Here is a 21175-nt window from a genome sequence, read left to right on the forward strand (position 1 = left end):
CTCCATCCACATCCTCATAAATGCTCATTTCTTCTGTTCAGCAACACCCTGTTTAAATTTCACTTTGCACCAGGTACTGAGTTTCATTACATTCCTATACCTGGCCATTTAGAACCATATCCAGAAGATCTCTCCTCTTTTCCCACTTTCCTTTTCTTGGGCTATCCTTTTCACTGTGCTGCCATTAACCCTTCTTTTGTGATTGTTGTGTGTTTGCATTACTATAAGAGATAAAACTTCACCATGGACCCACAGTACAAGGCACAGAGCACAGAACCTTTATTCACTCTCAAAGTACCTTTAGAATGATGATACATGAAAGTGCCTCCAACCAGTTCCATCCTTCATTCCATCCCTCACTTGTATGGTCTTGAACTTAAGCTCAACATGGTTAAAATCTCAACTGAGCTCCAAATCCACACTTTTTTTTTTTTTATTATTATTTCTCCCTGTTGATAAGTTATCAAACACACAGTCTCTTGGGTGATGGTTCTGGACTTTCATTTTGGTGGTGGGGAAATGAGGTTTGAGGCATTTTTTTCATCTAACACTTGTTGTATACTCAAATATTTTCCTCTTTCAACATCTTCAGAAAATATCTTGAATACAAAAGCTTTCACCAGGCTTCTTCATCCCTGAATCATAACCCTCAGCCACTGCAAGTTATTTATGATCTGGTCTGTTTAAGGAATTGTCCAAATCATCCTTTCTCCTAGTTATATCAGTCCTGCAATTTATATAATTCACAGCCTTCTGCTTCTTCCCCTGTCTTTTCTAAAATGGCAAGCAAACAAATAACCCAAATAAGCAACAAACAAACAAACAAATCCAAATAAAAAATAAACTACCTTTATCCCTCCTTGGTCTTATCTGGGTATTCAGTTCTTTCTGTATTCATGTGTTCACACTAATAACACTTCCCACTTTCCTTATCTGGTCATCCACATCAATCCTTGTACCCCTTCTACCATTAAACCATCTCCTTGCACACCTTTAAATTTCACCTGAAGCTTTACCGGCCTTGATTTACGGACAGCAGACTGGACTGATACAAAGCTAACTGGAATGGATTTGGGATTACTGTTATCCCTCTTTGTTTGTTTTGTTCCCCTGTTGCAACTTGTTCTTAAAGTGGGTTGTTAAGCAGAAGGAATTTCTGTAGCACAGGACTCCAGACAGCACCAAGTGCAGCAGAGTCCTTTGGCTCACAGGCAGCCTGGAGATGTTTCCTATTTTGCAAAACTCCACAGAATATACAGGGGATCTCAGAGGCTTGGCAAAACTTAACAAGGCTGTCTTAGTTCAGCTTTTTTGTTTATGGGGAAAGGCCCTAAAGTTTAACAAAAGTGTTGTTTTGAGTAATCTTGCAATCACATTTTTTTCTTTTTTGCCAGTAAATGTATTTTGAGGCATAACAAGTAAACAGCTTACACAAGCCTGAGCCTGAAGCTGAGCACCTGCACCTCAAATAAGATCATCATTGTTTGAGTAAGGTTTAAATAATTTAGTACAAATTGGCTTTCCTATAGGTGTTGACAAGCACATCATCACTAGTTACTAATGAGTACAGGATTCCAGAGGTCTGCACAGATATCACCCTCCTCCTCACACTGCGCATGTGTCCCTCGAAACAAAGTATTTCACAAACAAGCACCTGGAGACCTTGATTAAAAACCACCTGCTCTAAGCTCTTGGGAAGAAAGATTGCTCAGCGTGCAGGTGGCCTCCACAGCACAGCTTGCTGATATTCCTGATAGCTGGAGTCACTGAAATAAAGTTTTCTTCCCTCCCTCCCACACACATACCCAGCCCTTGATGCTGGTTGACCTCGTGAAAGGAGTTTATGAGTGTGCCCTCAAAGAGCCTGACACAGCCTGACTGCAATGACAGAAGTGATGAGTCTAACAAACCCTGCCTTTGTCACAGGACAGGCCTTTCTTGTCACTGATTACCTGCCTGATACTGCAAAAATAGTGATATTTGTTGAAAAGAGAACAAAAGCATCCCAGGCATAATCAGTGATAAGCAACCATTTGAGAAGCTTCACCACCTGTTGCACAATTTTTCCCTATTCATTCCTGTGACTCCGTGGATGGTTAATGAAAAACCATACAGCTGTAATGAGATCTGACACCCCTCTCCCTGAGTCCTGCAAGCTCTTTCTACAAATGGGATCCCTCTAATGTCACTTTGTTCTGGTCCTCTGGTCTTGGCACAAGGTTCTTGTGGGAGTTTCAAAGATGGAGCACATGAAAGTGAGGGGGAGCTCTGATGGGTCTGAGCTCTCACGAGGAATTTCTACAGAGCCTTGGGTCTGAAAGATTGTCTGAAAAGGACTGAAATAGCCACACACCCTGAATGAATTAACTCTATGTGGAAAGCCAAGGAGCCTTTTCTGTCTGTGTGTACACATAATTTCAAAACTGATCCATCACTCAGAGCTGAAGCACGGAGCTCATCACACTTCCATGCCCAGCTGCAACCCTTTGCCAAAAGCAACGTGAAGCAGAGAGCTGTAGATCCTTTAGGCCTGCTTGTCCTGCTGCAGAGACAAGGCTTATTCAAGTTAGATAGCAAGGGCAACATTTTTCACAGGACAAAGATGGGAAACCCACTTAAAGATGGTGTTTCTAACCTGGTAGCCCACAAAGCAGTTGAGAAACTCAAACATTTCCAATACAATGGAATCCAAGCCCTTGCTGATATTCTGATCTGCAGGTTGAAGCGATGACTATGGCCTGCCTGTGTCAGGGTGTGTGTTACAAGCTTGGATCTCAGTCCCTGGCAGCACAGGCACCTCCAGCTCCCTGCTGGAGCTGTCCTCGGGCTGCACTAAGTATAGCTCGCTTTGTTTCCACACGCGTTGTGTGGGGCCAGCCCTGAGTCATCTGGGAAAAACTCCCAGCTGTCACTCCCTCTCCTGCCAGCTCCAGAACTCAGGTTAAACTCAAGGTGTGTCAAGGGCTTGGAAAATCAATAAGGGAGCAGAACCCAGGAAGTCTGCCTGCAAACATGCACTCCTGCCCAGAGCCAGAGCTCTTTTGAGCACCTTTACACTTCCATCTCCCACAGACATTGAAATTTCTTCAAGCATCTGGCAAAAATAAAGTAGTCTAAATTCCTAACAAACAGAAAACAGCTTCTAGAGAGTACCATTTCTAGGTCAGACCAAACACACAGAGTTTGTGTTTTTTGTGTTTGTGTATTTCTGGTTTTGAGAAAAATGAAATCTGGAGGTGAAGGAGCAATTAACTTGATCTCAGTGTAATGCAAGTTGTTATAAGAAACATTTTCCTTATCTTGGGATAAATAGATAATAGCAAATAACTTTTATAGTTTATCCTTATTTATTTCTTCAGGTTAATTGAATTTCAAATTTGATAATCTAGTAAATTTAGAACCCTAACCTGCAAGGGGTAATTGAAACTCCTAAAAAATGTGCTTGCTCACATCTCCTGCTGTCCAAACTTATTATGCATTGTGTCATGGGCAACTCTCCAGGCTACATTTCACTATGCAAGGCCTGATTAAAGCAAGTGAGGCGGTCATTCCACTTTGCTTATTGCAGCCTAGGGTTCACAACCTATGGGACATCATGTCTGGAAAAGAAACCACACTGAGATTAGAGGACATTCCATTTTTAGGGAAGGGATGGCCATGTAAGATGCTGACCACCATCCAAATGAAGTGAACAAAGAGAAGCAGTCTGGCTTCAGTGAGAGCTGGACTGGATCCCATGACTTCTGGGAAGAGTTTAAAGATGCAGTTTGTTCAGTGGGAGTTAGGGATGTGAAAGAAGATAATTAATGTGGTGTAAAAGAAGAGAATACAGGATCATTTTACTTGCATAAGAGCAAAGGAAGAAAGAAAGCACATCTGAGTCAAAGCAGAGAATGCACGTAACAGTTGCAGTCATCCCTACTTTTTAAAACAAACAGCAAGAAGCAGAAAAATTGCTGGAAGGCACACTGGAGATTACCAAAAATAATTATATTAACAAAACCAAAATGCATAAAACAAAGGTATGTACTTCAGGAATGTTGGCTAATAAAGGCTATACTCGAGGTAGAGCTTGTTACAGTACCTTGCCGCCCAAAATCACAAGCATGACTTCGGGCTTCACACAAACCTGATATTTCTATCAGTGTGGAAAGGCAGCCTGTCTTCTTAACTGGGAAATCAAATGAAACTGGATGATTCAAACTACATCTTTCCCTTGTGTTCCACAAACTAAAGGAGTAGAAATGATCGAGGAAATCACACCCCAACTCTACTAGCCCTGTGTAGCTATGGGGTTGGACAGAGTCCTCCTTTTTTGGCCCAAATAATCTGCAAAGATAAAAGTAAAGATAAAGAAGGTATGTCTAGTGGTGTCCCACCAGAGAAGGAGACTTGTTCCTTTTTCTCAGCTCACCCCTGCTTTTGTCAGCTTTCAATTGCCTTCCATTGCTATATGATGGCTGGCTGGACTTCTTGTTAAACTGAAAAATCCCAGAATAACAGCTCAGAATAACTCTTAGGTGGGAATTTTTCCTTTACAAAGCATTCACTTTTCACCCATTGGAAAATATCGATTCATCACAAATGTATTTGGAAAGAGTTTCACGTCTGGGATGGGAGGGAACTGAGAGAAACTGGGAGTCCAGGGATTAGGACTCTGAATCAGAGAAGGGAAGGACTTGACCTCTGGTGTCCCACATCCCGTATGAGTACATTAAGCTATTCCAAGGCAGGAGGTGAGTCTGTCTCGTCTCAGAAAAGTGTCTAAAGGGATGGATTTTGTTCCAACATAGCACAAAAACAAATTGCAAATCTTCCCCCCCCTTCTTTAAATTGAATTCTTGTTCTCCAGCCAGCCCAGCTTGGTATTAGTTTTGTGTGAGTTAAACAGACCAGACACGTTTCTTCCTGTTGGTATTTGATAGATATTCAGTAAAAGGAAAAAAAAAAAAAAAAGAAAAAAAAAGTGAGGGGAGGAAAGAAAGGGTTCAATCTATGTTAAGGTGTATATCCAGCTGAAGTGAAGAGCAGAGCTAGGCAGGGAGGCGGTGCGGGAGCTCAGGGCCGTGGCCGCACCACCATGGACAGCGCCCTGGGGCTGGAGCCCGGCCACGCTCCGCCGGCACCGCCGGGCGCTGCGGGGCAGCGGCGGCCCCGGGGATCCATCACCGCCTCCTCGCCCTCAAATCTGAAAATTACTCCTTTCGCTGTCTGCTGGATTCTAGGAACCAGACAGAAGATTTGGCAAAGCTCGCCTCATTTCCACGCAGCTTTTTGTATTTTTGCTTCGTTCCCTCCCCGCCCCGCCCGCCCTTTCTCGAGTGCATTAAATTAAATGCATATTGTCTAAATAAACGCTGCGTTGTGTCAACTGCTGAGCTGGGGGAACTCCGGCCGCCCCTCGGCAGCGACGGGCGGCTCTGCTCTGCTGCTCTATCGCTGTTTAATAAAGGAGATTTGTGCTCTCCCATGGAGCGCCACGGGACGTCTGGGGCTTGATGATGGGGAGGGGAAAAGGGGATTTCTCTTTCTCCCCGAGCAATCGGTTCACTCGATGCGAAGATGACACCGTGTCAGACGTGGAAGAAGGAGTTCCTCATCCCCGACGGCCAGCGGGGAGTTAGAGGAGAGGAAAGCACCCTTCATGAGAGCTGGGCATTGCAGCCACAGCAGGGCTAGGTCGTGGGCAGGAATGAGTGTGTGCAAAAGCCTGCCTCAATCTGCGAGCAGTCGTGTCTGCTACCAATTGCACCGCAGCCTTGTCCTCAAGCCCACCCTGGGAGCCTTGGAAAAACATTCTGGGGCTTCGCACCTCGCCTGCAGAGAGCTGCGCTCGCTGGCTTTTATCCTCGGTGGATCAGGAGAGGTTGAGCAAGTCAGGGGATTTCTGGTCCTCGCAAGACGAGTCCAGCAATCACTGACTGTGGTGCCGCTCCCTTCCCTTCCAGCCAGACTCTCCAGCAGTCAGCACGCCTGTGTTTTTCTGCTGAACACCATTTTTTCCACCCTGGGAAGACTGGGGAGGTTAAACTCCCCGTCTGAACCGAAGCCCTGGTCGAGTGCAACTGAGGTTATAGAAATCCGGGAGGGGAAATGACGAAAATGCTTTATTGTGAATAAAACAAGAGGGAGGAGGGAGAGGCGGAACTCCACAGAGGTGAAGGATGGGAAGTTTGCGGAGCTGAGGATTTATCCCGTCTCCGAGCGCCGGGCGGGGGTTTAGTTACAATTTTCCTCTGCCTCCCAGAGGCTGCAAGGACAGCTCCTCCCCAAAGAGCTGAACCTGTCCCCCTTGCTGGTTTTTGTTTTCTCTCCTGAGCGGCTTCTGGGGAGAGCCCGGTCACACACCACCCCGCGGTCCCTGGCCCTATTCCCCGCTCGGGAATTACGTGCCAAACCTGGAACAGGGACTTATCTTTCTAGCCAAGCTCCCAGGTCAACTTCCTCGTAGGAAAGCTGATTTATGCCTGTTTATACGTATGGAAAAAGGAGGCAGAAGCCAAGCGCGGCATCCCTCCAAAATCTCATTGTCTTTGAGGCGGGAAGACGGGAGAAAGTGGAGTCAGAAAGGCTAAAATGATAAGTTTTACCTTGTGGCGGCAGAGAGGGCTTGGCCAGAGGGGCAAACACGGGGTTTTGCCTCACCTCTCCGCGGCTGAAGCCTTTCCCAGGTCGCACAAAACGAGCGGTTCCCTCCGTGCATCCCGGCCGGAGCACCGGCCGCAGGCGGCGGCCGCAAGCTGCTGGCCTTGGCCGGGAGCCCTGCGGCCACCGAGGCCCCGGCAGGTGGAAGCCCCACCGAGCTTTGGGGATTTCCCCTCTCCCAGACCCTGCGCCGGGCGCTCCGTGAGCGGAGCGATGTTCGGCGCAGGTGCGGGGGTTGGAACCGCGCCTAAAGCTCCTCTAGTCCAGTCTCATCCCTTGTCCCCGCTCCGAGCCCGGGGACACCGGGAGCTGGCCGGGCCGGAGGGCAGGGATGCTGCAGGTGGCGGCGGGTCCCTCCCGGGAGAGCATCTCCCGCGGCATCCTGCGGGGAAGGGAAGGTTTAAACCCCAAGTGAGGGGTCTTTTCTCCCCATCCCACCACGGAGGTGGGCTCAGGCTTGCGGTGAGGCTTGGGACCAGGAGTTTGCTCACGGGTACGTGAGTTCCCTCATTTGTGTACCTGGCAGGTGACAAAGCGCTGCGCCGGTGGTAGCAGATGACAGCCCTCGGGGGGGAGGGGAGCAGAGTGATAGTGAGTCTCCTAAAAGCCTTTGGCATTGCTCAGTTCCTGTCGTATTAGCACAGCCATAGTTGGGTTGTGTTATTTTTTTTCTCTTCCCTCCTTTTTTTTTTTTTTTTTTTTTTTTTTCCCAAGCCCACTGAGGCAGAGAAGAGGCAAACTCAGCCATAGGAAGGTGGTTAGTGATGTCACAAGCTTGATCTTTTCAATAAAAGCAATGGAGAGGGGTCTCCCTCACTATATATATTGGGGGAAGCTTCTGTTCTTCATAATAAAAAGAGCAGCAAGGGAGAAAAGCACCTGCTTTTAACACCCTTTATTTAGTCCTAATCTCTTACAGGCAGAATCAAAGCTCTGTAGGCTGGATTTTCGAAAAATATTGCCTTTTTTGTTTGTTTGTTTTAATTAGTCATTTAACTTCTTTTTATTTTATTTTTTTCTTTTTCCCCCTTCTTCTTAAGCATAGAGCATAGTTTTGGAAGCGATTGCTGAGAAGAGCAACCACTGCTGGCCAGGGTGATTTCTGAGAAGCACAGACAGCTGTAACTCAAGGAAAAGGTGAAGTGATAAATTCTGAAGAAACTTCAGGATTCTGAGTTTATAGAGGCTATTTATTCTTTTTTCTGAGTCTGTAAGGGGTGGTGTGTATTGGTTTTTGGTGTATTTTTTTTAAAAATTAATTTCTGGGGGAGAGGAAAATCTAAAACTATTTGATGGACGTTTTGCTTTTAAAATGAGCAATACACCTATGAGCGTGTGTGGTTATTTTCAGGGGATCTCACAATTATTTTTAATTAGTCGAAAGGGGAGTGTAAATCAAAGACGCCTATTACCTATACATTTTAATTTATAGCCTACCAGGTGTTCAGGGAATTTATTTACAGCATAAACGACTTAATGTTTTCAGCATGATTTCTATTTCAGCTCTCATGCTGTCGGTTTTATTTGCCTGTGTGGTGTGGATTCTGGGCTTTTAAACCGCGGCAGCAAACGCCTTTTAACTTAAAATAACCTGCAGGTAGAAAAACGCTTTGCTTTGCACCTCAGCCTTCTCCGGAGAGCCTGCTTGAGTTCGGGGGCAGGATGAGAAGGAGCGCTCCGCCGGCACGCCTCAGTGTTTTGTTGCGGCTTGTGAGGGCGTTGGGAAAGCATTCCCTGTAAATCAGGCTGTCAGCGGCACAACCAGCGGCCCCCGTGCCCCGCCGCGGCCCCGGGGGCTCGGCCAGAGGGGCTCGGGCTGCCGGGATGCTGCCGGGAGGAGCCGGTGTCCCCAGGTGTGCGCTGGCACGGCCCAGCCTGAGGAGATGGGCGTGCAGGGCATTCCCTCCGGGACAGCTGTCCCCGGTGTCCCCTGCCATCGTTTTGTGCCAGCAGGCTGCGGAGAGGGGCGGGCTGCGGCATCTTCGGGATTTACACCAGTGTTATCCCGGGATAGAAAAGTTTGGTGTCTCCGTCGGGGGATGCGGGGCTGCCGGCCGTCGGTGTCCGGCGGGGTTTGGGGCTGACCAGGATGACCAGGACTGACCAGGACTGACCAGGACTGACCGGCCACCGCTGTCCCCGCAGCTCCCGGCGCTGCTCGGGAGCGCAACCTGACCCCGCGGTTTGCAGCGCCCTGGCCAGGCTGAAGGAGGGCGAAGTGGAAGGCGAAAAAGGGAGAGGAGGAGAAAACTTTCCACTAGTTTACTTTTTTGGCCAGGAGCGCCTGTGTTCATAGAGCGCGAGTCCTTCCCCCAGCCCTCCCCCTTGGCTCCCCCCTCCCTTCACTAGCGTACAATTAGCATCATTAGGAGCCGACCCTCCGGCTAATAGGGGAACGGCGACCAGCCACGGTAGGTGCAAGGAAAGGCGGCAGCAGTCCCGGGCAGCGCTTTGGGGCTGGAGTTAAAAAGCGCTCCCACCGATGGGAGGAATCCCCGCGGCAGGGGAGGCGCTGGCCCGGGGGTACACACAAAAAGGGAGAGCTGGGAAGTGAGCGAGAGGAGCGCGGCTGCAGAAGATGCGGAGAGCTTGGCCGCAGCCCTTGGGGTCCGCGGAGTGCGTGTGCTGCCGGGTGTTTCCCTTTCTTCGCTCCTTTTTATTGCGGGCCCGGGAAGCGCCGATTCCCAGTCTCCGTTTTGGCTGGGGGCATCCCGCCCGGACTCTCGCTCTCTCCGCACATGTTCCTAGGGCGCCATCTCTTTGCAAAAGGCTCCGTCCTCCCGCAGGTCTCCCAGAGGCTGCTCGGGAGCGTGTGAACATCGCAGGCTGCAGCCCAGTCCAACCTGCCGAGCCAAGCATGCTTCCCAGCCCCTGAGCCTCCCGGGGCTACCGCTCCTCCCAGACCTCTCGGGCTCTCCAGATAGGCAGCGACCTTTGCTTGTCTCTCCTTGTCACCGCTTGTCTCTCTCCTGGTCGCTGCTGGGGACCAGAACTTTCCTGCAGCTGGAGACGTGAACCTGGCCCTTTTTTTTGCAGAGGTATACTGAGGGACAGATGTGCAGATGCATCCCCCCTCCGCCTCAGCCTGTGCGTGTGTCTGTGTGTCCGCGCGTGTGTTTACAGAGAAGCGAGCAGATGAGCTGACTTTTGGGAATCTTTCCTTATCTGCAAAGAGGGCTTCTGCTGTAACATAAAGCCCTGAGAGAGTGGCTTAGCGGACTAGAGCTAAACAGGGCTCAGGGAACACTCTGGACCCCGCTGTAACCCTGTTGAAACGAGAGCTAGATGCTTTTTGAACCAACACCGAGAGAGATCTCGCCTGCGGGCAGCGAGAGACAGAGAGAGGGAGGGAGGGAGGGAAAGAGGGAGGGAGGGAGAGGCAGACAGCAAGGAAGGGAGAGAGACAGAGCGAAGTTTGGAAGGAGTGAGCCGAGAGCTCAGAAAGTTTGTTTTTCCTCCAGAGCCTCGGAGCTGGTAGAGCCGAAGCGGGGACTCCAGGAGGAGCTGGCGCATCCGTCCCTCGGGACTGACCTCCCTTTCCTTGCAGGTTCTGAGCCCCGGAGGAGACAATGTTCGCTAAACTCTTCCAGCAGTGGAGTTTCGCAGTGTTCCTGCTGAGTTACTCCGTGCCCTCCTACGGGAGATCAGTAGAGGGGATCAGCCGCAGACTGTGAGTTTCTCTTTTTCTCTTTTCCTTTGCCTTTATTCCCCCTCGCTGCGGCGGCGGGGCGCTGGGGAGGGAGGGAGGGAGGGAGCGCTGCCGGCTCTGCACGGGGCCGCTCCGGGTTACCTGCCCCAGGTGCTCCCCGAGCTGCCTGGGAGCCGGGAAGAGGCATGTGGGGCAGGGAAAGGGCGCTTTGCAGCTCTCTGACCTTACAAAGCTTTGGGGCTTCTCTCCCCACGCAGCCGGGTGATTGTTGGGCAGCTGCCCGGGACCCTCGCGGGGAGCATCTCGGTTTAGCCAAATGCTGAGTGTTACTAACTCAGACACTTCCTCGGCTCTGGCGTGGAGCCAATATTGATAAGGGTAAGGGAAACACGCAGAAGCGAGGGCCATCATGACACTGAAGTACTGAACAATTTCTTTGGATTTCTGCCACTTCAGGGAAAAAAAAAATCCAAAGGGAGTCCAGTGTCTTACTTAGAGGCAGAGGCATATTTTTTGATAAATGATAGTGTAACTTAAGACAGTCTGTTCAGGAAATGACCTTTTTGCTTCTTCCAAAATAATCAGCCTGGCTTATACTAATAGCCATACACAAAGTGCAGGAGAAGCCTCTGCACTGATGCAGGAGCAGCTGTCTCACACATCTAACTCGCTGGCTTTCTCCGGACTTGCATCAGATTTTCTAAGGAAGAAACACCTCAGTCATACTGGGGAGGGCTGTATTGTTATTCAGTTCCAAAGGAAACCAAGTTGGAGAAAGAGTGTTGGAAAATCTGATCACAACTTACAGGGCAACATGACACAGCAAACAATTTCAGAAGGGTTTCCTTTTAAATGTTTTATTACATACCTAAGGACAAGATCTCCAAATAGGTCTTCCTCTGCCATTAAAGCAACATACAGAATAATAATAATAATAAAAACTCCAAACACCCCAAAGAAAAAAATTTCTATACCCCAGGTGAAGTGACTTCAGACACACCTAAAGTTTGGCACCAGGCAGAGAGCTATTACAAATCTCCTACAGCAAATTGTGTAGAACATGTTATTGCTGATAATGTTACAGTGTATTATTCTCAGCCCATTAACGTTTAAGTGTTTTGTACTCCTGAAAGCTGATCTTGGGCTCTTTCTTTCTTTTGGGACCATATTATATAGAGGAGTCAAACTTCAGTTTCAAAAATAAGTAAAAAAAGAAAATAATTGAAGTGCAGTTAGATGCTGTTATTTTCTTGGCTAGGAAACTCTGAATTGGATCTAAGCCAAATTTGGTTGTTAAAAAAAAATTAGATTTGCAGAGAAATACTCTTTCTCTTTTTGAAGTTAGCATAGTTCTAACACTTGTTTTTAAAGGTTGGGATTAGAGGTCTTTCCAACATCCCCATTCTGTCCTGACAGGGGGGAAGGAAAGTGTAAGCTAACCAGTGAAAACGCATTTCTCAGCTCTCTCTCTGCTCTGGCATGTAAAGCACACACAAGAAACCAGTCAGCTGTCAGTTAGTGGCATTCACGTAGTTTTGTTTGTGGGCACAGCACAAACACAGACACCACACTCAAACATGTGTCCTGTTTTAATATCACCACAAGCCATTCCTGGAGTTAATGGTTAATAACTCACTTAGGCTTCAAGACTTTTTTTTTTTTCTCAGTCAAAAGCTTAAACCAGTAATGGATGAAAATACTGAAGTACATTATTATAGACATGCAAAAATAATCAAAATTACATAGGCATGGTTCTACAGACTTTGCTGAAGCAAATCTCCCATGGAAAGCAATAGCAAATTTTCCCAAGAAAAGATTTCCAGACATGTTATTCGTTATAGGAGTGCTTTAGCTGCTGAAGAACTTCTGAGAAACCCAGTAATGCCTCAAAATGAAATTACATATTTTTTATCATCATGTCCAGACATTGCAGCATCATGTCCCTAGATGTGCTCAAAATATTTTTCCTAAGCCTGAGATAGGTTGAGCAGATTTTCCTCCTTTTGGAGTCAGTGGCAAGGGCACTCAGTCTTGCAAAATCCAGAGCTGACTGAATCCTCCTCAGTTATTTTGCTGAATTTAGGATCAGACCCAACATGAGCAGTCAAGGATAATAACAGCTAAATAAGAGCAGCTTTCTGAGATAAAAAGTGGTAGCTTGAAGAATGTTGCCTTTTAGAAATGCTAGATACCTCAAGGAAAAAAAAAAAGGAGGAGGAATGTGCCTGGAAAGAGTAGCTTATCTAGAAGTATGTGAATAGTCTCAAGTCATGGGTTTCTGCTGCTCTCCCCATGATGAGACACTCAGTCTCATATGTACACAGTGTACTTGGACCCAGTAATTAGTTTGGATGCTCTGGTCAAGTACAAACCATCAACATCCTTCTCTCAAAAGTGTCTGCCACATGTAAGTTTAGCGTTTACTGCTCTTGGTTTGGGTGCCGGATCCTTTTCCTTGGATGAGAGGTGTGTTTTATAGAAGGATGGAAGGGACCTCTAGTGGGTCATCTTAACCCTAACAGCCTAATATTTTTTTCCATATTGTGGCCAATATGTGAATGCAATCATTCCAGTTCCCACTGCCTTCCTGCTCTCAGTGTGTGGGTGAGATATTGTTGATATCTCCATTATGAAGTACTTCTTACATCAGTCTTCTTGGGCAAGCCTTTCTCCATGATTTACAAACATAGGAGGTGTTTGAATAACTGAAGCAGAAGGAGGCAGAAGGTCAAAGAGATATGTATCTACCACATCTTTGTTTCAAGGAGGTTTTTTGATCTAGAGCACACAAAGGAAGCTGGTAGGCAAAATGTAATCCTTAAGTCTGGCTGAGTAATAAAAGTCATGTGAAATGTAACACTACATAATGTTATACAATCATCTGGAATAGCAGAATGTTATTTGGGGCCAGACTTGATGCTAAATATCATACAGACATTTAAAGAGAAACCCACCCTCTTTGGCACACCAACCCCTCACACGTCAATCCCTGCATTATTTTGGAAATGCATACTCACTCAAGATGTAGATCTTGTAATGCTCTCTGAGTGCCTTGTATGTACTGGAACCAAATGTTTAGGTTTCAGTTCTGTAAAATGGAATAGGCTTTCAATCAAGAGGACTTTAATAACAGGCTTTGCAGAGTCAAGATTTTGTCACAGTGGGGAAGTTGACCAAATACACATTAGAGGATTAAGGCAGCTTTGGCTTGTCTGTGATAGAAGAAATTATCCTTGGAAGTTCACTAGAGGCAGTAGGAAAGCTTTGCTCATCACTTGAGACACTGGCTGAGTCTCCCTAAAGCATGGAGATTTCAAGCACTTTCTATGAACTAGAAGAGTGAAAGCAGAACTGCATTTCTCGTGCAAATTTCTGAGAAAATAGAGTACTGGAGCTTGGAATGCAACCTGAGTCACACTGGACAGCCTGACAGGCAGCACAGGGGAGCCTGGGGTGCTGGTTTTATTTGCCTACTTGCCAATCAGACTGACCCTCATGAGAAGGGTGTTGGAGATGACTCTTGTTCAAAAAAAATCTTCTGAGGGAGATCACGAGCTTGTGTTAATGGTCACAGCTGCACTGAAGAGAAAGGCACAATATGGGATCAGCTTAGCATTATCACATTGCATTTTTGCTTAGGGCCGTTTAGTAGAGGGACATAAAATGCTTACCCTAAAGGCTGAAGCCATCCAAAACTGATTTTGGGACACTTAAAACACAGACAGTATTTGATCACAGACCTCTGTATATGCAGAGCTGATTTTGAGCAAGATTTTGACAGTCATCTTCCAGTCTCATTGTGGAATGGGGGAAAGATGCTGTTTGAATTTCACACTGAGCAATAGAGATATATTATCACTGAAATCCATCACTTGAACCCAATACTCAAAAAGTGCCTACAAAGACAGAAATTGAAGGGGATGCTCTTAAACCAGAGCTACTTGAAATTGCCAACTTCCAATAGCTCTACTGTTCATCAAGTCATAAACCTAAAGAGTTTGGCTGTGAGGACTGAGAAAGAGAACCTGCAGAACACTCCCAATATTTAGCATTTTCAAATCTGGTAACGTAGCAGGAAAAAGAGGGATAGGATGGAAGGAAGGAATATTCATGGCAGTGATGTGTCTTCCAGTTCACCCAGATGCAGAAACTACTTCTTATCCAGACAATTGACCAAATGATTATAAGGCAGGAGAGGCAGTGAATGGGATTTCTTTGGCCAGTGAGAATCCAGTCACATGCCATACCCTGAAGTAGGAGGAGAGATCCCCCAGCCAAACTCTGCATGCTGGAGTAGAGCAATTGGAAGGGTAAACTGTATTATTGAATTCATGGGAATGTAGCTAAAATCCCCAGTTTGTGCTCTGTCTGTGGTTCACAGCACAGCTGTGCATCTATTCCACTTCAAGAAAAAGGCATGTGTTTTCTCACATTTTCTCTGGTTATTTATTACCCAGGTGCCATTTGTATCTTCTTTCCTCAGATGTTTAATACATTCCTTGCCAGTACAACATCTCTAGAATACACATAGCTGCTCATCTCCCAGTTCCTCGAAAACAAGACAGAGCTCAGTGTACTAAAAGGTCAGGATGAACTCTAGAAAAACCACTCTAACAAATCAGGATGCTCTTGATGAAGATCCAGAGAAGAGGGTTAGCATAAAATCAAACAGCATAGCAGACAAGAAATTTGGCCCTGAAAGTTCACACTTAAAGCAATGCTAGGAAGGCATCTAAAACCACAATTAGACACGAGTGACCAAGCAGTAAATCCACAGGGGTGGCTGAGGCTCATCTCTGCTGATGCTCAGGCTGCCTCCTTGGATAGCTCATTATGGACTGAAGTGCCTGTGTTTTAGGCACCAAATTCAAATATTTTTCCCTTACGCTCCTGCAATTGCACTAGTATGTAGGAGTAAAACGCACTTTTGTGTGCTTGTTTATGTTTTTGAAGTACATGACTGAGCAGAAGGAAATCACTAGAATGATACTGTATAAACACTGCTTCCGGCTCCAAGCGCTGGGTTTCCCTCTCCTGCTGCATTTATCTGACCCTTTACTTTTCCTGTCTCTGACAACTGCCTTCCTGCTTTCACTGCCTCAAGTGCGATATGTTAAAAGTCATGATGCTTTCCTAGAACAGAGCAGTGACTAATCCAGCTCCAGGTCCAGTGGTGTGTGATCAGTCAGCTGAGAATTACCACCCGCTTAGGTCTTGCCTTTCTCTGCTGACAGTAGCTACTCTGAGGAAGAAGCAGGGCTTGCTCCAGCAGTCTGACTTCACTGGATGCCTCCAAGCCCGCTACATGATCACTGTGGCCACCACAGCCAGAGGAGAGAGGAGCTTTGCCAAGCACTGGGCAATAACCAAATCCTAAACTCTTTTTTTCCTCTCCTCTCTTCTCTTCCTTTAGCAAACGGGCTGTATCAGAGCACCAGCTATTGCATGACAAGGGCAAGTCAATCCAAGACTTACGAAGAAGAATATTCCTTCAAAATTTAATCGAAGGCGTCAACACTGCAGAGATCCGTGCAACGTCCGAGGTGTCACCCAACCCTAAACCTGCCACCAACACCAAGAACTACCCTGTCCGGTTTGGCAGTGAGGATGAGGGCAGATACCTGACTCAGGAGACAAACAAATCACAGACCTACAAGGAGCAGCCCCTGAAGGTGTCAGGGAAGAAAAAGAAAGCGAAGCCTGGAAAACGTAAGGAGCAAGAGAAGAAAAAGAGGCGAACCCGCTCAGCTTGGCTAAATTCTGGCATGTACGGAGACATCGTGACCGAGAGCCCACTCTTGGACATCTCTGTTACTACACATAATCACACTTTAAGGTAATTAATTCTGCTGTATCCTTTAGGGGACTGTGCCATGTATTTACTGAAATTGCTCTCCCTTGGTGGGAGAGGACAAGCCTTGCTCAAATTGGGAGTAAAAGCAGATCTTTTGAGACTGGCTTTTCAAGCACAGTCTCAAGGGGCTCTCTGCAGGTAAGTGCCCCTTCCACTTTGCACTGGGGACAGACCTTTTCATTCCTATGAGACACAATTCACATAAACATCTTATTGCCAAAATCTGCTTCCTGAAGCTGAGTAGCAAGTGAAGGTATTTCTCCAAACAAGAAGCACATCACAGCCACTAAAATTTCCTTTCCTGCTTCAACTGTAGTGTATCTCACACTGTATCTTGGTCCCACACTTGGGCCTCAGCAGATTGAAAGCTTCGACTTTCATTCAAGGTTTTGCATCTATAAAATGGCAAAGTTCTCTTTCCTTCCTCTCAACACCTCCACTTTTTGGCAACTTTCCTACCCTTGCTTTACAGTTTTTTATTTTACTGCTTAACCTTAGGGGAGAACACAGAAAAATTCTCTCTCAGTAATATCTGCAAACAATGCAGACCAGCCTTTCACCATAAAATTTTCACTGCCATTAGGACTTTTTAATTCAGCTGCATCCTTTTTGCCAGCTTGTGAAACAATTATGCTCCTGCTTAAAAATGTTTAGCATCGCTCTTGGAGAGGGACCTGCTTCCCTCATGCATGACAGTGAAGGGTTTTTAGGGCAGGTGTCCCAAGTGATTCACCCCCTTGCAGCCACCTCTGCACACTTGCAGGCAAAGCCAAGGATTCCACTCTTCAGCTCTCCTTGAAAGTTTGCATTTCACCAGCAAAACCCTGCCCTTCTCTCTCCTCCTCCTCCTCACCTTGGCAGAACAGAGACACAAGAGAAGTGCCACTTGCTTGCAGTAAATCCCTTGGAAAGAGACACCAGCTGTGGGATTTACTAAAATCCAGCCTGGGGTTAAGCTTTACAGGGCACAATTTGCAATGTGCTCCATCACCTCAGCTCATGCTGGCAGCTACAGGAGGTACCAGCACCTGGGGCTGGGCACTCAGACCATAGACCAGGATGTCCTAGATCATAAACCAGGGTGTCCCAGATCATAAACCAGGGTGTCCCAGGCCATAAACCGGTGGGCATGGCTGTAGCAGGTAGCAGGGAAGTAAGGGACACTTTCCCCTTAGGAAAGACAAACTTCAGGATTCCGCTCAGGAGGTGCCTGAGATTTCAACAGATGTCAAGGGATTGTGTTGGCCAGTAAATAACCCCTGTCTTGAGCACAAAGAAATCCAGAATGTAGGGGAAAAACATCCTAGGGAATTTCAACAGTTAGTTCTTTTTCTTGCTGCGCTGTCATTGGTGGCCATCTAATGGGATATATAAAAGAGCTGCAGGTACAACCCTATTGATTTTCCCAGTTAAGCTTTTCTGTTTGAAGTGTGTCTGGATGGCTGAAGGCTTTAGTGTGGAGTCCAACATCCAAACACAGCATTTCTCACAGATTCCTGAAAAGAACCTGTATCTTAGATAAATAATTGGAGATGATTAAATATGGAGAATTCATTAAAAAAGAAAAAGGGAATTCTTCCTTCACAAGTACAGAGATCATGTTGGTTTAACCCTGAAAGCTTCATACTTCTTAGTATGAGTTTTTAGTTATCTCAGGGTGCTGGCAGAAGATGCAAACTCTAAGCATGATTTTCACTGTATCTCTGTGCTTCTTTTCTGCTGAACACCCCGGATTAAAACCTTCATACCAATTCTCTCTGACCAGTCTTGAAAACAAAATTTTGGGTTTAGGTCAGAAAAAAATGGACAACAATAATATAATCTCTGGATCTTTTGACTAACTAACAGGAGTACCTCATGGAAGAGGCCAATCTTGCAAAACATAGGCTAAATCACAGAACACAGCTTGCAAATTATCATTAGTACAAAGCCCACTGTCAAGATGTGGCTTATCTGAAATGTTAAAACCAAGCCTAGAATCCAGGCTAAATTGAAAATATCACCCTCTTAGAAATAGGCCTGAGTAGTGCAGACACACACACACAGCCATACTGTGTGAATTATGTGCCATTGTTATACCTGTTGGAATATGCCCTGAAATGGACCCTAATATTGTTGCTAGCTAATTATTAAGGAGCTTCATTAAGGAGCTACCATTTCCATTCCAGGCACTTTAAAAGTTATTTCTCATGGACATTCCAGCTATACTCCTATTTTAATTCAATTAAGGTGCTCTTACTTAATTTCTTAAAAAAAGTTTTGAATTAGTAAACTTCCTGATGATAGATATAGCCTCCCTTTCAATGTGCATGTTAAGAAAATCCTTTAAAACTTTCCAGGATCTCAGTTTTGTTGTGCCTCACACCCACACTCTTTTGCCACATGGAATGTTATCCCCAGCTCTGGTGATCAGTCCTGCCGCAGAGAGAATCCCACTCCATCCTATATTCCATCCACATTCCACCCTTAGGTATTCCCCACAGACCCACTAAAAAAAATGTTCTGTTAACTGGGACAGAAGGGGAAAAAAGCCCAATCCTTCAGCATTTTCTGCAGCACTTCTGAGCAACTTCATGTTGCAGTACAAGGAATATTCTGGCAGGGTGGGAGCAGGCTCTTCTTTGTTCTCATGGGGAGAGAACTCACACCAGACTGCAGCATCCCTAAGAAAACTCCCAGATCTCAGGACTGGGTGCAGCTGATTGCTTCAGCTGGGCTGAATGCACCAGGAGCTGGAGGATAACAGGATGGGATGGTTGCTTCCTTTCAAGCTCTCTGGCTCCCAGAGTGAAGGAGACCAAACAAGCCCCATGGCAGTGTTTTAATCAGAACATGGCATCACACCCCAGCAGTTAACACAGCATTGCCACAGCATTAACGAGGACTTCCTTTCCCATATCTTCAAAACTGTATTTTTTTTTTCCAGCACTTGACATTTTTATCATAGGGTGATACAATTCTTCTGCCTGTAGCACTCAGGAATCTTCTTGCATAATGCTCTAAATAAAAACAAACCCCTTTCCACTCCTCTGAGGCCTCAGTGTGTGACAAACTGCAGGTCATCACACTTCTTGCATTGAGAAAAACATAACAGAGATCTTGAATTAATGTCTAAAACTGACATGGTCAAACAGGCCCTGCTATTGCAAATGGCAAGGCACACCTGTTATAGTCTGTAGCACTCTTGCTATTGATTCTATGTCCACACATTTGAAGTGAAAATTAATTAACTTTTCTACTTTTTCCTGTCCTTTCTTTTCTTTACAGGAGGCGCTGACATTTTCAGCAAGAGATATTTGGAAGACATATTGCAGTATTCTGTAATAGTGAACATATGGGAAGTATTAAAATATTTATTACCTGTAAATATTGTAAATGCTCAGAATAAAACCTTTTCCCCCCATTGCTCTCTGAAACTGCACATTTGGTTATTGTGAATTTTCCTTTTTTTTTTTTTTTTTTTTTTTTGGCTAAGGCTAAGACAATTATTGTCACATTTACCATAATTTATTTTGTTGACTGGTGTATTTATTTTGTGAACGTATCTTGGTGCTGCTGACTTTCTATATTTTTTGTAACATAATGCACTTTAGATATACATATTGAGTACATTGATAACTGACATAAGATGTTCCTGTTTTGTGGTTGATTTCAATGAATGCCTACATACAATTGTTCAAACTGATTTTCCTTTGTGCATGTATAATAGCAGTATTTTAAAATTTGTAAAGAATGTCTAATAAAATATAATCTAACTAAATCATGACTCAGAAGGAAAAATGTGTACTTTAGGAATTTCAAGAGCAGGAACAATTTCTTTTTATTTACTGCATTTGAAAATTGTTTTAAATGTGATGTGTTTACATTGGTCTAAACTTCCACATTTTCACATTAGCTTTTACTTAAAAATCACTCGGAACGTATTTTTGTTCCAGTGTTCTATTTCAAGTTAGTTCAGTTGCTGAACAACGTGGGGGTATAAAAAGGTCCCAGAGCAGATTCCCAACCTCCCCAGGCCCCAGGAACCCCTGCACTCCAAACTGGGAGTGTGAGAAGCAGCCCCAGGGGAGGCATCGCTTTCTGAGCTCCTGGGGCTGCTCCAGTCCCAGCTCACACCCAGGCTCTGAGCACTGTCTGGGCTCCCCACACCTCTGCCCCAACACCCAAGGGGCCACAGCTTGGGCAGACCCTCACTTCTTTGTGCTTTTCCCTGGGTGAATATCCAAAGGGAAGAAAAGCTGCCAGCTGCACCAGGGACACATCACCAGGAGCTCTTCTTGCATTGCTGCAATAAATTTTCCCCTCTCGCATCACAGGGCTCTGTGTCCAAAACCATCTGCACTAATCCTGCTTCTGCCTCATCTCCATAGATGAGACCTGCTAAGAGAGCGACCCTCTTCAAGATTTCGTGTCCACTGACTGAAGAAAACATGAGAAAAAAAATTATGTTCTATCACTTTTTCTTGCTTCTTATCCCTTCCGTGCGCAAATCAGCAGCTGCTATGGGGGCAACCTGAATAAAGGGGATTGCTCCACAGAGATATCTGAACTTTGCAAAGTCAAACTGAATTTCCTCTGTCCCACTCCTTTAACACCAGCAACATCAGAAAAATGCAAGCATGGAAAAATAAATTGCAAATCCTGGGAATTTTAAGATAGTTCTTGTAATTGTTGCTCTCTTCTGTAGTTGCCAAACTTTTCTTTTTTATTCTTCTTTCCTTTTTTTTAAGTGCCATCTTTTTCCATTGCCAAAGTACAGCCATCATGTAATATAAACCAGATGTATTTCTGCTCCCTACCCAATCTTGCAGAAAACTACCTCCAAGAAAATACTAAAAGCAGGAAAACTTGAGAAAAAACTACCCATCCTTCCCAATCTCTTTCTCTGAAGTGTGAGATTCAACGCTTCATTATGCCTAGTTAATTACAACAGCCACAAAGCACGTGCATGCTGTTTCCTTTTCAGATGAAAAATATTATACATGATGAAGCATAGCACTAAGGAAAAAAGGCAGGGTTTCTGCACA

The 21175-nt window shown here is 45.6% G+C and overlaps 1 protein-coding gene across 5 annotated transcripts; it reads left to right on the forward strand.

Moving 5' to 3' along the window:
- Nucleotides 1–7513: 7513 nt before the first annotated feature.
- On the forward strand, nt 7514–19555 carry PTHLH (parathyroid hormone like hormone). 5 transcript variants are annotated; one of them, XM_033058321.2, is made up of 5 exons: nt 7524–7580; nt 7686–7782; nt 10193–10315; nt 15708–16130; nt 19416–19555. In XM_033058321.2, the coding sequence occupies exons 3-5, from the start codon at nt 10215–10217 to the stop codon at nt 19423–19425; spliced, it is 534 nt and encodes a 177-aa protein (XP_032914212.1). In that variant the 5' UTR covers nt 7524–7580; nt 7686–7782; nt 10193–10214; the 3' UTR covers nt 19426–19555. The 5 variants fall into 5 exon arrangements, with proteins under 5 accessions (XP_032914211.1, XP_032914212.1, XP_032914213.1 ...); XM_033058320.2 differs by having other exon boundaries at nt 7514–7782; XM_033058322.1 differs by lacking the exons at nt 7524–7580; nt 7686–7782 and adding an exon at nt 8990–9056.
- The last annotated feature ends 1620 nt before the right edge of the window (nt 19556–21175 follow it).

Source organism: Catharus ustulatus, chromosome 4 (assembly GCF_009819885.2).
Source record: "Catharus ustulatus isolate bCatUst1 chromosome 4, bCatUst1.pri.v2, whole genome shotgun sequence".
Classification (NCBI taxonomy): Eukaryota; Metazoa; Chordata; class Aves; order Passeriformes; family Turdidae; genus Catharus; species Catharus ustulatus.

Excerpts from the sequence above, each read along its gene's own strand:
- PTHLH (XM_033058320.2), top strand. The coding sequence starts at position 10,215 with ATGTTCGCTAAACTCTTCCAGCAGTGGAGTTTCGCAGTGTTCCTGCTG. Across the intron at positions 10,316-15,707 it reads GAGGGGATCAGCCGCAGACT|CAAACGGGCTGTATCAGAGC; the intron begins GTGAGTTTCTCT and ends CTCTTCCTTTAG.